This window comes from Dermacentor silvarum, chromosome 7, assembly GCF_013339745.2.
Source record: "Dermacentor silvarum isolate Dsil-2018 chromosome 7, BIME_Dsil_1.4, whole genome shotgun sequence".
Taxonomy (NCBI): domain Eukaryota; kingdom Metazoa; phylum Arthropoda; class Arachnida; order Ixodida; family Ixodidae; genus Dermacentor; species Dermacentor silvarum.
In genome coordinates, this window is record NC_051160.1 from 29,106,484 (window position 1) to 29,123,736 (window position 17,253).

The following is a 17,253-nucleotide window of genomic DNA, read 5'->3' on the forward strand; positions in this document are numbered from 1 at the left end:
AGACGACGAGTGGCGGGCCGGAAAAGTGCGTAGCATACTTGCCTTGTTCTGTTTGCACATGACTTCGAGTTCCTGCAAGATCTTCTGGTAGTGTTCGTCGTTCAGAAACGTCTGGCCCGATTCCAAGTCCGCAACCTGAAGGGGGAAGAAACGAGAAACAAGAAGTGGGAACGAATATATATATATATATATATATATATATATATATATATATATATATATATTAGAAGTTGTACAAGTCTCGTTCGAGAACAACGAGCAGCTTTCGGTGTCTCCCAACTAAAGAAACCGGTCATATACTACAGCTTCGCACACATTCGGCCCGTACATCTTACTGAGGCGCTATCGGGATGTCGAAGATAATGCCAACGGCAGAGGTTCTTTACAGTAAGTTCCAGAAGAACCCGCTCTTCGCATTCCCCGCTAAGCTATGAACATGAGCTTCCGTATAACCTCCAAGTGGAAATATTAAAATGGCAGTGACAAGTTGTCATTATTCATCGATCTGATCAGTGTCGCTAAAGCGGCATTTGCCGGTTTGTACTCTAGTAGAAAGAATAAGTCGATTAATTCACTGATTGTGAAGTCACGCGGATGTCGTTAAGAAATTAGGCACGCGGCTCACGGTATCGTATAACGTGTATGCGCCTCGTTTATACGCGAAAGACGATTGAGTCTTGGAATTAGCTTGGACATCGGCAGAAGTGTCGTCTGCTCACCTTCTGCTTGAGCTGAGCGACGCTCTCGAGTTCCTTCTGCTGGCTCTCGCCCAGACGGTGGAGATCGCGGTACCGTTCCGAGTACTCCTGCAGTTCCAGTTCCAGACGGCAATTCTCCTGAAAAACCCGGAAGAGGCAGGTTGGTCACGTGACGCGATGTGTTTTCCGTATCTATGTATTTATAAGGCGAAAGCATTATATGTCCCATGAGGCAGAAAAGCCGGCGTTGTCCTCAACAGTGTGCTACCAAAAATCATCATCAGTGGGGATTAAGGTTGGGAAAATTAGAGCAAGGTGGATTAAGGTAGAGTTGTGAAGGACACGTGACAATGTATGACGTGACGTATCATGGAAGTAAACAATAAATTAGAGATGTCATAATGCTTTCGCATTCAAATCACGTAAATATACTTAAGTGACTGTCAATATTTAATTTCATATTCATATGCCATCACATTATGTCCTCATGAGAGTTCTCTTACACTAAATTGAACATTTCATTCCATGAATTTTAATATTAATTGGGAAGGGATTGCGTAATATTTATCCCGGACATGAAATTCAAGAGACAAGGGGAGAAATTATTAAAGGGAAAGCAAATAGGTAGGTCTGAGCTAGCACGCAATGACCTACTACTGTGCACAAGGGAAGAAGGAAAATGGGCAAGAAAAGGAGTGATGAAACATGATGACGAAGACGGGAAGAAGGGATGTGTACGTATACAAGAAAACCATGAAGCAAAGTGGTTTCCTTAATGTTTCGATTCCAGTCCGGAGCTCTGCAAATAGCCTACAACAGCCCTATTTACCTGTTTTTCCTCCTGTGCTTCGGCACTATTTTGAACAGAGTATGCCGGACCAAACTGTCAGTAAGAAGTAAATGTTCTCGTGAAGAGCAAGAATTCTCGCGAGAGATCATTAGCCCGGCGAACTGCCACAAAGGGAGTTCCCTTCAACCATACTGCAAAATCAACATAGCTAGTGTTCTATCATGATGTGGAATTCCACCATGTCCACGTATTGAGCCCAATCGGAAATAGCGTACACATCCTGCGAGGCATTTGAAGAGACGGCGGTTATCACGCTATACGGCGAATTTGTTGCTGTACGGAATAACATCCCTGGCTGAATCCGACAGACTAGCGGCGTATCCTGTTTAATTGCAATGTTTAAACACAAAAGAGCGCAAACTGAACATGACACCCGAGCACGTGTTGCCCGGTCTCGGAGGCCACACATTGGAGAACTCTGAGGAGAACTACACCTCTCCAGATATATAAAAAAAACTTGGGAGGCGCTTGAGCTTCTCGTTTAAGAGTAGAACACGAAAGCATTAAAGGGTCCCTGACTGCTTGTCACGCTTCTCGGCAACTGCAGCTTATGCAACCGTAATCTTTCCCGGGAAACACTCGCGGCGAACGCTGCCCACGAAGGCGAGCTTTCTGGTTTTTTTTCTTTCCTCCGCACGGACGGCGCCGCCACTATCGCGGATGCCCGGAGGCGAGCGCCACCTGGCGGCGCTGCAGCTGCGTGCGCCACTCTGTGATAGAAACGCGGCGCGCGCCGCAGCCGTGACTGGAAGACAATTTTCGCTCACGGTCAACGCGCGGTGAACGGCAGTGACGCCGTGCTTTCTGCGTAACGGGGCGCCCTTAAAAGCTATCGCTCGAAAAAGCAGCCCTCAATCAAGCCCACGCCGGACCGCGATGCACGCACCTGTTCGAGCGTGGCCAGCTGCGCGCGCAGCCTGAGCTCCTCGGCGCGCAGCGCGGACAGCTCGTCCTCGCTTCGTTGCCGGAGCCGCGTCAGCTGCAGCGTCGTGGTCTCCCGCTCCCGCTGGAGCTCCTCTGTCACCTCGCGCAAGCTGCTCCGTGTGGCGCTTCTCCAGGGTCCTGCACGGAGGGAGCACGCACGAGTTGTGTGCACGCGCATAGCCAGCATATAGTATACTATGTAGCATATACAGTTCTCGCCGTAAGTCAGCAGGCCACCACCCGCGACACGAACGCCGTCCTATAGTGTTCCCCGCTGAGCGGTTATGTCCTTGGCATTGGAAATAAGGGGGGGGGAGCGGGGGGAGCATAACGCGTTTGCTAACCATAACTGTGCCTTTATGAGTTGAGCTGCAGTGAATACTGAACGCGATGTACTGTAGCGTGAAAGACAGGCCGCGAGAATAAGGCATGAGACGCACGAACGGCTACGACACAACACTAAAGCTTATTGGAAGGAATTAGAATGGCGAATAAGTAGAATGGCGAATAAGTAGGTAGAAGACAAACAACGATAACACTATACCATGAGGGTTCTATGAAGGCGCCTTGGCACAGTGATAGCGAAGCCTGACTTGGGATGAATATTTCGAAACTGGTGCCATCCTGAAAATTCGTTCCAAGTGGATGGGCCTTGCGAAATCACCGGCTGAAATTCGTAAATTGCTATATGTGCCGTAAAATAATTAATTAGAAAGATAATTAGCGATATTTGTTAATTAGTGGTATGGCATTTCGATTTCTCGTGCAAGCAATGTCCGCCTCTTTGAGAAATCCAACTCAATGACTAGAATCATGCTTCCTGACATGGGAGATATTTAAAAACGCTGTAGGGTGTAAAAAATAGAACACCCGGTATAGCAGCACTTTACTGCGCATCGACGGTGTCACACATGAAAGTATACAATAGGACGTCCCAGAGCTCGCGGTTGCAGATGGAACTCCTATCTATAAGATCATTTAATAAGTTTGTCGCACCCCCTCTCCATCTTTATCCTCTCAGCCGGGTTAATTAACCTCCTTGTCTCTCTTATAACAACAGAATCACCGCTAGAAACGCGTACAAAAACGCATGCTTCTCAACATAGGAAAACAGAAATTGAAGAAACTTACACATACGAGATCATATGCAAACCGGTCATAAATATTGTTACGCTAAAGCTACGGCAAGGACGGAAGAAGAGGAGAACGAAGTGTGCTTGTCTTTGGAGCGGCTCGGTGTCGGCGCGGCAACCATTTCCCCCTTTTCATCGATTCATCTTTAAATAAACGCACCCCCATCGTAACAGTTTCGGTGGAGGTGCGGTCGCCAGTCATCATCAGCTACATGCCCCTATGCCTCCGCCAGTCGCCATGTGTCATAACAAGATTCGTGTCTTAGTGGACAACGTTACTAACTTGGCATTAGTGGACACTGGAGCGAGTGTCTCCGTTATCAGCCAGGTCATACAAATTATGACGGTAGCACTCGAAATCAGAAGTTACATCGACGAAATATATTGAGAATAGAATTTCGGTTTTCTTTTTTTTTTCTTTTTTCATGCGACGAAGCCGCCACCGAGTAATCTTTATGGCGCGAGAAGTACTGCTCGAAATGCGAAGTGAACTCACAGCAGCCGGTTTTCGGAGGCCTTCTCCATCTTGGCGTGGTGCTCGTCCACTTCTTGGGCGATGAGCGCGGATCGCGCGTTGGCTTCGGCCACGTTCACTCGCAGCCTGTCCCTCTCCTCGCGAGCCTGTTCAAAGTTGGTCCTGGCAAAAGAAAGGTGGCAGAGAGAAAAAAAAAAAAAGACACGAAGGAATTTGACGATAAGAAAAACAAGTTGCGCAGAAGCCATCAAAGATGACCGCCGAGGTAATTAGCGCAGCTTACACTGTGTCGAACCATATCAGTTAAGCTGGCTTATGTCTCGGTCTAACCCCAAACTTGTTTTAGCCAACTTTAGTCTAACTTGACGTAGCGAGATAGGTAAGGTTTGGGTCAATCCTAACCTCACCAGTATGGTTTATACAAATGAGCTCATCTTGCTGGTCATCTTCGATAGTTATTGCACGGCTGCCCCTCACCCGGGCATGTCATCGGGATGAGCGGTAGTGCGTGAAAAACATTGTCGTGAAAGTGCGTCTACGCTCTCAGTCGTTTATAGTAGTGTTCCACAACAGGCAGTGCCAAAAGCGCCCTTTCTGCCGCTGCGGCCGATAACAGCATGCGCCCTCCTCTCCCCAACCCCTCCCCACGCAACTGCAACCCCTCTCCACCTACATCCTCTCCGCCTGGTTAACGTCACTGCCTTTCTCCTATCTATCCCCATTTCCATCTCTCTCTCTCTCTCTCTCTCTCTCTCCACACTGCCCTCCGTACATCTTCATTCCCACAATAATCTCAACATTATAGTCTCCGCTCTATATTCTATAAACTTCTAGTACATTATCCACGGATTGTACAGATTCTCCACATTTCTCCTATCCGCAATCGTCAACCGAACATTCGCCCTATCCACAGTCCAACCACTGACCGCGCTATCAAAAAACCCTTACAACTCCCCAAACAGAGTTTTGCTCCAAAACACAAACAGAGGCAAAAGAGGCGGCCGCTCACTTGAGGTGCTTGAGCTCGTGCTGGTACGAGGCGAGCGCGAACGCGTACGAGGTGGACGCGTTGCCGGCGGCCACCGACGACATCTCTTCTTCCAGCTGGGCCGTCAGGTCCTGCAGGCTCACCTTCAGGTTCGGGTTGAAGCCCAGTTGCTGCGCAAAAGAAGAAGGAAAAATAAAGCGAATGCAGACTGACAAGCAATGCAGACGCTACAAAGTCTGCACAGAGGCTTAGATTTCAGCCGGGCCATCAGATATTCGCTTCGCTGTAACGGATATTATCACGAATTTTGCATGTTCGGTGCTGTGATAGCAGCAAAATACGCGTTTAAATACGGCATAGCCGAATAAATTTTACGTTATTTCGTTATATCCGATAATTCTTTATATCTTTGTTCTTTATATCGAGATTTGAGTGTAATGAATGCCGTCCTGGGTGCCCAAGGTAAGTGAGTGAGCGTGACACGTGCCATCAAATCCCTACGTGAGAAATTAAAGTGAAATAATATCAGTAGACGTGCATTTGCCACAACCGAAGTGTCCGGAAAGACGCCAACGTCTATGTCGATGTAGTTGCTTTCTACTGTTGCACGCTATATAGAGATTATATATTATACAGATATATACAGATTAAGTATTAGTCGGAAAAAATCCCCGGGGTAACAGTGCGACGAAGCGATAACTGTTCCAGCGACAAAATCACCGAGGGGGTCGACAGTGTAGCGTATACATTTCCTTTTCATTCCCTATAGAGACTAGACAAGAAATGTAGATCATGACGACACTCTTTACAAGCATCTTAGCAGTACACAGCAAATAGGTTCGTCACGACAGTGTTTTTAGGCAAGTGTTATTCCAGAAACACTTTAACAAAGTCAGTTCGCGCCTTCGCTGTATGTTAACTGTCGTACATTCAAAACGCAAATGAATGCGAGCTACGACACACCCAGAATGGCTTACGCAAGCCACCTGCTGCAATTAATGACTTTTTTACAAAAACTTATTTGTACGAGCACCTAAAATTTATGTGAATAACCAATAACCAGCTAGCTAACTGGCTAAACAGCTAACTACCTCGATAGCTAACTAGGTACCTACCTAACTAACCATCTAACTACTAGTTGCAAACAAACTAGCCAGAATATTACTAGATCACCAAATTACTAGCTGACCAACTCACTTGCTTACTAGCTATTCATGTAACTAAGTAGCTAGCTAAGTAACTGATTGGCTATCTGGCAAGCACCTAGATAGCTAGCCGTTTTAGCTAACGAGTTAGCTAAAACGGCTAGCTGGGAAGATAAGCAAAAACACTGACATGAGATCCGCATTTCGTTGGCGTCAAAACACACGAAGAAAGTAACCGGATTAAGGCGCGCACTACGAAAAGTGTGAAGTATGATACGGTACGGCAACGTCCCAAAGCATGACCTCCGCGATAAGGCGGCGCATGCGCCACCGGATCTCGGTGGCTATGTAAAACAGTAAAGCCAGGAGGACGCAACTTCAGCACACGCGCACAGACGCGCGTGACCACGTTCAAGCGATCCGGAAATAGAAATGAACGAAGCTTGAAGGCAACAGCGCTAGAAACAGAACCAAGCCAAGAGGCGATAAACGCGGCGCTGTGTTTGTGGCCTCTCGTCTTGGTATTATTTGCAGCGCCGCCACCTTCAAATTCCAAAATGTACCCAGCCAGTCCAGTTCAACACCCTACTGCAAAATAAAGAAAGAACGAAAGAGAGGAAGAAACAAACCAAAAAATCCTCGCCGGATAAAAATAAGGAGCTTTATCCGGCAAGGAAACAAACTTCATTGCAATGAAGCGTTGCGTATCGCACTGTGACGCAACATTTGAGTGACTGTTCTGCGCTTGCGCAGTAACTTCATGTGTGACAGTTTCATTTTATTTTATTTCTCTAATAACACGGAGTGAGTTATAAGCGCCCCGACTTCTCCCTTTTGATATGCTCGCGACAGAGTTTTTCGTCTAATGTTCCAATTTTTCTTTTCTTTTTTTCCCCGTACTTCTTAGGATCAAGACGAAGCTTCAAAATCGAGAATATGGCAGTGCTCCGCTGCTTCTATCATCTGTCTGCGTAGAGTGGTGTAAGCTCTCGGCGCAGAGAGAAAACGAAGACAAAAACGATTCGGAGGCTGTTGGTAAAGGGTAAAGTTGGTTCGCTCCAAGTGGTCTCTGCATGCTTCATCCCCCACAGGCGTTAAAAAGCGAGAAACACGAAGTAAGGTGACCGACTAAACAATCGAAACAAAGGCGGAAGGAAACTTGAAGACAGACGGCGGCTCCTCAAGCGTTTCCGGAAGAAGAAGAAGAAGGAATACGGATGCTGCGGTGACGGCGGAAGAGAGATCCGGAACCTGGGGAAAAGGAAAAACGGGGGAAGTCGAATTCAGCGAGCCGCCGCTTCTTTTCCTGTCCGGTTGGCCCGAGCGATCGACAGTCGACTGTGCCAAGGAGGAGAGGGTGAGAGTGTGAGTCTGCGAGTGGGTGAGGGAGGTCTTGAGTCGAGACAGACACGGCGGTGTCAGGGGCGCGTAGAGAGTCGACCTAACAGGATTAGTCGTTCATCCAATTAAAAACAAGAGGCCCCGTTTCTCGCCCTTTCGCGCAGCTATAGACAGCGGGACAGCAGCGAGAAAAATGCCCCAGGGAGTCTCTCCTTGGGGGCGCGGCGGTGGTTGGGGGGCGCACGAGTAGAATACGTAGCGGGGGAAGGGGGGGAGACGGGGTTGCAGGGCGAGAGAACGGAGGACGAGGAGGAGGCGTACACGCAAGCCGCACATGCAGGCGCATTCGCGTTATAACCGCACGCGCGCGCACGCACACAACCACCCTTAATAGGTATGCACACAAACACAGGCAGGCAACTACACGCACCGTACGTACACACACACGCACGCGAGCACAAAAATACACACTCAAATCCAAACAGACATACGCGGACGCACAAACACACACACACACGAACACACATGCGAAGCGAAATGCAAGAATGCAGAATGAAAGGACAGCGGAGGTGACAGGTGAGTGCGAAAAAAGCCAGGTAAGACGGGATATCGAAGAGGACAGAAAGGAAGCGAAGAAAGCAGCGCACGAAGCCAGCGCGCGGCGCCGACCGGCGACAGACGCGAGAGAGGATCAAGCAGCCATGCGCAAGAGAGGAGGTTTCTCAAGCTCCGTCAGGTCACCCTCGCTTGAAGGCTTGCAAGGGCTCGATAGCGCAGCCTTTACGGGAGCATTTCCTGGGTGAATCCCTTCATATCACTACCAAAAGTGCAACAGGTGTTAAACGAACCCTTCAAGACGAGAATTCTGAGTGGCGCGAGCTCTTCTTGCTAGCTGACCTTGGAAACCTTGTTCAACTACATAATCGATAACTGCACGAGGCGTCGATTGTCGAAAAGGATTCTATACGACGTGGTCGTCGCGTTTCCCCATAGGGAGCCACCGACGCTGGCCAAAAAAAAAAAAAAATGCATTGCACACGTGTCGACCCGGGCTGTTGGCAAAATCTTCGCACAAAAGAAGCTTGCGCGCGGAGCACCAAGTCACGCGGTGCTGCACTTCAGGAATATAACAAGCCGCATTGCTCGAAGGCGAGGGCGTGAGTAAGCGAAAGCGAATGAGGCCACACCGAACGAGTTCATTAATCTTCGCGAGAAGTACGACTATATGTCCACAGAACAGCTCCCCCCCCCCCCCCCCCCCACTTCCCCTCCTTTCTCCTGAAAGCGCCAAACATCCTTAATGCACATACTGCATCGAACGATCACGCCCAAAGAAAACAGAGAAACAGAGAAAGACGTGTCCGCTTTTCATAAATATCAGAAATAGTCAAAAAAGAAAAAAAAAGGAATAACAAAATACGAGCAACCGACCGGACCAACACTGTCTCGAACCCCTCTCTCCCCCTCCCACCATCTTTTTACGCTACGTTCGTTTCGTATCTTGAACAAGATGGCTTAGTAACAGGACATCTAGGAACGCCTTCTGCAGAAATGAGTCAGCTGGCCGGAACAGATCACTCGTCCTTGTGTAAAACACCCGACAGAGAGTTCAGAAGTATTAGGGCGCGCGCCAGCCCTCGCTAACTGCTTTTCCACGGAGCACAACAAAATGCGAAGCAAACACAGCGGTTGGTGCTTGCAACGCCAGCGGGCCGAGTTAAGGAAAGCGTGTTTTTCCAAGATGCATTGCCTCGGGTCACGCGTTCGTGGAAAAAAATTAACGGGCCAAACATAATGCAACAGAAAAGTGAGACGGTGTCGGAAGTCTCGGCTGCTTGCTCTCTTAAAAGTATGCGCCTCACCAAATCCGCGCAGTGCAGTCGATCTCTGTGCGGACCCACGTCAGCTACTAGCTGGAACGAGAACCTATATAGGCGAAGGAAATGGATCACTCAATGTCAGCCACTAATCTTCCCTCGCCTGACGTAGGCAAACTTCAGGCATGAGTCGACTCGCCTTACACAGATGCACCTGTGAGCCGTTAGTCCGAGTTGCAGTAAGCCGGAGAGACCAGTAGAAGAAGGCGCAAGTCCTGAGTTGAGAGTGCGTCCCACTGAATCGTCGCTTTATAGATAGTCTGAGCGAGCTCAAGTAATTTACGAAGTGCACGTGATTACAGTTGAGTCGACAGTGTTTAGTCATGCAGTGTTTAGTCCATACTGTTGCCAGTGAATCTGACTATGTATCCATACTATTCCTACTGGCCTAGAGTCCACGATACCGTGAGTCTCAGCGAGGCCGGGTGACACGATCGACTTCATGATTCCGTGAGTCTGAGTTCGTTTATCAGAGTGTATTTTGGCATTCTTAGGGAGTCTGAGGTCGGTGAGGTCTGGTTATTGGTGAGTCTATGACACAGTGAGCCAGGCGGTGTTCTATACTCTGGTAAACCTGAGCCGTAGTGAGCACTTAACTAAATGTTAGCTTTTCGAGCGAGTCCAACGCGAGTTGTGTTCATTTCGCCGACCTATGTGCGTGACACCGATTTCACGAAAGCGTCAAGGACTGACTATAGACACGGGCTCAATGCGCAGATTGTGACGGGAGACCAGTCGGCTTTCTCTTAGTCCTCGTCCCTAATTGGCTGGCGCGGTAAAAGCACGCTTTGACTACACTGCACGAATTTTCTGAGACGTGGCACGAAGGCGCGGCCTCCACCCGAGCTAAATCCGGCAGCGACGACGTTGGCGCGTAGCGGCGTTATGCATATGAAGGGGTGGAAAAGAGGATAGTGAGTTTGGGCTGGGTTGAGTGTTACGCAGCTGGTGCTCGCAGTTTGGGTGATAAATTACGTAAAGTACACGACGGACGGGAAAAACGCGAGCGAGGAAAGGCGTGGGTGTAGATGTCGACGCGGACGCGATCGGTTTAACTCCCACGCGAAGAAGCAAAGAGTTAAAAAACGGAGTGCCCCGTAAACAAGATGCACTTTGTCGAATCCCCTCTTTACGAAGCGCGAAGTGTGTTGGAGTGACGCTGAAGAGAATGCAATTGACTCGGTTCAGACTGGCATAAGGCGCTCCTTCAAAACGCTTTGAAAATTGCTTAGATTGGGAGGTCGTGCGCTGAGGAAGTGAAGCAACGCTTGAAGAATGGGATGCACCATCGCCATCGGATGTGCCATTGATATCATGATCTCGCACATACTTTGGCAACACCTTCACATTTCAACCTAAAACCACTGTCACAAACGTACACGTCGAGCAGGATCTGCAAGGCAAAATTGGCCATCGTAAATCCACATCAAGTGAAAAGAAAGCGTTTGATTACAGTTTCCTCGTGCTCATGGTAAGATGGTGGAAGACCGGCTTCACATTTAGAACGTATCATCTCCACTGTAAAGGAGTACGTTTATCTAGGTAAATTACTCACAGGAGACCTTGATCATGAGAAGGACATTTACAGAAGAATAAAATTTAGTTGGAGTGCCAGTCAGGATTTGGCAGGCCCTGCCAAATCCTGACTGGGAGCTTACCACTATCGTCGAAAATAAAACTGTACAATCATTGCATTCTACCGGTGCTAACATATGAGGCAGAAACTTGGAGGTTAAGAAAGCAGCTCGAGAACAAATTAAGGGCCGCACAAAGAGCGATATGGAACGAAAAATGTTAAGCCTAACGTTAAGAGAGAGGAAGAGAGCGGTCTGGATCAGAGAGCGAACGGGGACAGCCGATATTCTAGTTGACATTAAGAGACAAAGATGGAGCTGGGCAGGCCATGTTATGCGTAGGATGGATAACCGGTGGACCATTAGAGTTACAGAATGGATACCAAGAAAAGGGAAGCGCAGTCGAGGACGGCAAAAAACTAGGTGGGGTGATGAAGTTAGGAAATTTGCAGGCGCAAGTTGGAATCGGCTAGCGCAAGACAGGGGTAATTGGAGATCACAGGGAGAGGCCTTTGTCCTGCAGTGGACATAAATATAGGCTGCTGATGACGAAGATGATGATGATGATTGCTCGTGGCTAGAGACGTTCTTGTGGCTTTGTTTACCACGCTGTACCCTGCCTCGTATTGACCCAAATTGCGAAGAAATCCCACCTATCTAAACGCGGAATGGAGTACAAGACTCCGCGTACACCTCCAGTCGCTGCGAACTGTTAGCGCAATTTTTTCGTTGTTGAACATGATCACACTGCAAAGCCACAAATCCTGTTTGTAGCCAGAAGGACGAAGTTTAGACAGATCCATGTAGCAACCGTAATCCCCGTGCCGGCTGAACCGCCGCGCTTGCAGCTACCGCAGACAACAGCGCCACCTAGTGTTCGCTCAAGTAATGTTTGGTAGGAGACTCTGTGACTCCGTTTTTCTCACGGCGAGGCGTGTTGCTGCAGGCGACCTTACTTTGTTGACCGGCGCCAGTAACTGCCACAACGACCTCGTCTCACTCGGAGATGCAAGATTGCTTCATTTTGAACTTATAACACATCGCGAACGCAGGGGGAGAAAAGGCAAATGATGTAAATAATGCGGGCGCAGCGTGGCGCCCATTTTTCTTTTTTCCTTCTTCAAAGAAGCAGCTATAATCTACTAGCATGCAAGCAAATTGACGATAGATATAGCGGAAACCTGTGCAAGATAAGAAGTACGGGTGGCACGATCAGAAGTGCTCCTTCTCTCCATATACTCTCTCCCATTCTGACAGTTCTAGAGCAGACAATCTGCTAATAATATACGTCGTACAAGTCATCGCCGCAGGAGGAGCAATGCCTTTTATTTCTGACCCGATGGAAAACGAGCAAAACTGCGAAAGAAAAACGGGAAATGCAGAATGAGAAATGCGAATTTATATCTGCTCTCTCCCCCGTTCTTCGCTCGCAACGACGGCGAGGCATTATCAAGAAAAGAGACCTCGTCGGACGCGCTACGTTGCCACTACCCTAGACAAACCTCAAGCTTCCCCCCCCCCCCCCCTTTTTTTTTACTCCGAAATGAGCATCACGTGTTTTCCTTCCTTCTTTCTTTCTATTTTTGGAGCCATGTCTCGAGGAGACTACTTAGCAGTGAGCGAGCAGGGACAAACAAAAAAATACAAGGGTTTTGTTTGCCAAAGGGAAGCGGCTTCATAAGAGAGCAGGCGACGTACCCCCCCCCCCCCCCCCCCCTTTTTTTTTTTTTCTCCATTATAGCTCGAGTTCACCGGATGAGCAAAAGAATGATTTGGAGTTGGCGTTAAAGACGTGTGCAGACTATACATTATGGGAGGAGAAACACGGCGACAGCTTTATAGACACTCGAGGCACTGGCTGGCGAGACGAAAGAAAAAAAAATATTAATATTTGCATGCGTCTCCGGGCGAGAAGACATATGGAGGTGGGAGGGCTCCATCGAGACAGCGTGGCTTTGTGAAAAGGCTCTCCGACGAGTTTGCACAAAAGGACCGGAATGTGTCCCAACTCTCTCGCGACTTTCATCGAAACTCGCATTCATACGGCTCACATAGAATATAGTATGAGGCTCATTCACCGCATCGTCCATGGAGAGAGAAAGCGAGAGAAAAGAGAACCGAAACTTCCGCCTGAACGGATATACGCAACCGCACAAGGACGAACTTTGTTTGAGTTTTACAGATGTCTCGATTAGGCGGCCCAACTGGCGCAATATCGAAGTTTCCACAAAAGAATGGGAAATGTGTCGCAACTTTGTCGCAACTCGCATTCATGCGACTCGTGGAACATGAGGCGCATACTCCAGATCACCCACCCAGTGAGAGAAAAAAGAAAAAGAAAAGCACTATAGATGGCGTATGCACTCGAATATAAGTCGACCCCTAATCATCAAACTCGCCAGGAAAAAGAAAAAAAGAAATTATTCGAACATTCGTCGACGCATATCTTTTTGGAGGAAAGGAAAATATCTGAAACTGACACACCTTTATTTACCGTAAGCTTGCGGATGCTAAATCTCGCTAGTCGATGCCACAAGCTGCATCCTCGTCACAACTACGACAAACTACGACAGAAGTCTTCATTGTCACAACTACGACAGAAGACTTCATTGTCACAACTACGACAGAAGTCTTCATTGTCACAACTACGACAGAAGTCTTCATCGTCACAACTACGACAGAAGTCTTCATCATCCGATGCTTCGCAGGCGCTCTCGGCACCATAAACGACTGTCCTCCTCTGTGCCGCAGAGTGCGTTAGATAAGCAGCGCTCCTTGAAGCCAGTCTGAATAATCTCCGGATTGGCCTTACGCCGGGCGCGACGGAGGAAGTCCATTGATTCCGTACTTTCGTTAGCTTTATTCACGATCGAGTATAGGTCACGAGATGCTACTTTCAGAAATATAGGTCGGTAGCTCATTCTTTGGGTAACATTTCCGCAAGAAAAAAAAGTTCGACCTATATTCGAATTAATACGGCAGGTACCGCCTAAATAGATAAACGGAACTAGAAGGCAAATTTTGTTAGGTTTCATTGAAGTATTGTCTGTTAGGCAAAATTGGTAAAGTATCGTCAACATATGACGGTTATGAAAGCGTGAATTATGCTACTGGGACCGACTGAAGCTCGTAGAAAATACATCGGTGCTTTCGATAAACGCGATTTTGGACGCGCGTTTCGCGTTATGTAATGTGCGCACACATGTAGCAGGTAAACAACCTCGAAAAATAGGTTAGCCCAGCAAAGCCAAAACAATATTCTGTCATTTTAGCTGATGTGGAGTGTACGTCGCTCTTCATGTAATATTTTTTATTCCAATAAATTGTCCAAAGTAATGAAATTCTCGGACTTTACGCGTGAAAGCCACGATATGATTATAAGACACACCATAGTATACGGATCCAGAAATAATTTTGACCACCTGGGGTTCTTTAACGTGCCCCTAAATCTACGTACCAGGACGTTCTTGCGTTTCGCCCACTCTCACAGCTAGCGTCTCATTCGTGGCATGACTGCGAAGCCGGCGAGCGATGGAGCCGAATCGACGCTTAGTAGGGTCGAGGCTCTAAGAAGCCGCTTCATTTAGTTTAATTTAGGTTAGGTTAGGTTAGCAGAAGCGTGCGACTCTGGGTCAACTCGTTCAACATGGCTTTTGACGGTAAAACTGCGCAGCAAACGCGGACAGACAGATGGAACGAACACAATGCACAAGAGGGCTGATTTAGCAACTGTGATGAAACGCGACGGTACTGTTGAGAAAACTGGGGCGCGGGCTGCTCTTTTTTTTTTTTTTTCGTCGGTGCCACGCATCGTTGAGGATGAGCAAAGTTCAAAGGAGTTGCGTCACACAGAACGATACACAAACGGAGAAGTCGATAACGAAATAGCGAGTTGACTCTGTTTTCGCAAGAGCATTCAGCTTCCACGTAATCGGCAGATTGCGCGTCGGGATTGATCTTTAGATGCGTTTGCATTGGCCGCTTACGAAACCAGTAACTGGCAAAGCAGAGAAATACTATATATGTCTCACTTTATTTCTCTCTTTATTTGTTTCTTTCATTTAAAGAGGAACCTTTGGCTCGGGGCCGACTCTGATTTGCCCATTCAAATGCATGTGAAACGCAGAAATGCCTTTATGAGACAGACGCTCACCCGATTTGAATCAAACTTGCTACATTTGACAAGGAATGTTAAATAATAGTAATTCTAACAGCAGTGTTTTTATTTAGAACCCACATTTCGTTTTATTTTATTTTTTTATAGAATTGGCGAGAATCGGTACGTTGCAAAAATTATATATATATATATATATATATATATATATACATACATTTTTTGTGTATGTATTCTCATGTGCATTTTGACTATTGTTTAAGTTACCTTTGATTGTAGTCTCCCCCCTGACACAATGCCTCTAGAGGCCTGTAAGGTATCTATCTATATATATATATATATATATATATATATATATATATATATATATATATATTGTTACGAGGAGGAGAATATATATACAATAGCTATATTTACAGGGTAAGGCGCACAACGCTGCAGCAATCGTTCAGGAGAGCGCGTGCACACCAGAAAACCACCCGGCGTCGCCGTCATCGTCCAAGCAATTATAAAAGCCCGAAGTTTATAAGCATTTAAATCTGCACTGAATGCAGATATGACTGATTTCTAAACTGTAACTGATAGAAAATTTCAAGCGGATAAAATTGGTGCATGAACTTAAAGCGCACATGAAATATTTAGTGTTGACGAGGGGTTCGCAAATTTCTAACAAATTAGCGGTATATTTCATAGCGGTTTCAGATACACCAATTTTGGCCACTATAGACATGTTATGAACTGAAATGAAGGCGGTTTACAGAGTCGCAACCCTGATAAGCGAGCTTTTTTTTCGATTTCGCAATTTTCAATAGTTCTTGCAAACAAATCGACGGCCTCTTTAAAAGAAACCTACTTCTTATGGTCATTAGATCTTAATTTACCTTAAATGCAATGACTTCATCCAAATTATTGCAGTCGGTTGCCGAGAGAAAAAAAAAACGATTTCGCCGTGCCCATGCATTCAGATAGGACCACCAGATCGAAAGCTTCCTGTGAAGGAAAGCTTTCTTTGGATCAGCAGAATGGAAAAACGGGCTAACTGGTGCATTCGGCGGCTGCTTCGGCGGCGGCTGCGTGTGGCGCGGCCGCGCACGGCCACGCGAGCCTTATCTTGAAAGCTATCTGCTATGAGTACAGAGCCTAGGTGCACCGAGTGCTCGCGAGGACGCGAGAGGCAGCACGAAGGTCAATCCGCTCGCAGCCGCGCTTCCTCACTCCAGCGTTTTGACAGCGAGTTTCCACGGTCATCGAGCGAGATGTGTTCATGTTTGCTTGTGCGAGCGTGACACTGCGCTTGTTCATTTAGTTAGTATGCCTATGTTTACAAGTTTATACGGCCGATAAATCTACTATCCTTACTTCGTAGAGCGGTCTACTAATTTGCTATCCCAATCGATGCTTCGCCTTTCGGGCGAAACTACGTCTTTTTTGTTTACAAGCTACAAGGGCTCCCAAAGTAGAAATAACATTTTATTTTTATTATTCGAAGAAATTCGAGTGTGAAGCAAATGCAAATAAAATTACGGTATTTTTCTATCGAGCTCCTTTTTCTTGCACTTGGAAAAGAGCATTGCAGATTGATTCTCTTCTGGCTGTTCTCAATCCAAATCTACTTTATTAAAATTTTGATTATATTTATTCGTTTTAAGTGTTTCTAAAACTTCGGGAAATACCAAAAACAAAAACATACATTATGAGTTCTTGCACATATTTGTTGAAGGACGGTAACAACCAAAAACAGTAATACTTCTTCAATACAAACCGTTGTTTGAAACACTTACCGTTACGTCATGAATGTCGTCTGTGCCTATTGGACGGACATGTTTTTATACCATTCCTGTTTCAACAGAACAGCTCTTGCGTCCACCAACTTATTTTCATCCGAAAGCGACCACTTGAGACAACACAGAGACAAATGTTTTAATACATAATGGGAGTGCAACACAGCTGAACCTTCACGTGCTGAGAGGTTAGATTACACTCCCAAAGTGGGCGCGCCGACTGCCTGAAGCAAAACATCCACTGCGCTCTGCGGTGAAGTGGTAGCACTGAAACTATACCAAGCGTAGCGCAGAGGTCAAATTCAAAAATTCACGTCTCGCTTGAAACAAATGTCAAAATGATATAATGACGG

At 47.0% G+C, this 17,253-nt stretch overlaps 1 protein-coding gene across 1 annotated transcript in view; it reads right to left on the bottom strand.

Moving 5' to 3' along the window:
• The window catches only part of LOC119457836 (ninein-like protein), a 486,287-nt gene that overhangs the window by 27,046 nt on the left and 441,988 nt on the right, over nt 1–17,253 (bottom strand). The window contains 6 exon segments of the mRNA XM_049671015.1: nt 43–135; nt 720–836; nt 2,435–2,581; nt 2,583–2,610; nt 4,102–4,242; nt 5,090–5,238. Of these exon segments, the coding sequence (XP_049526972.1) occupies nt 43–135; nt 720–836; nt 2,435–2,581; nt 2,583–2,610; nt 4,102–4,242; nt 5,090–5,238 (675 nt within the window).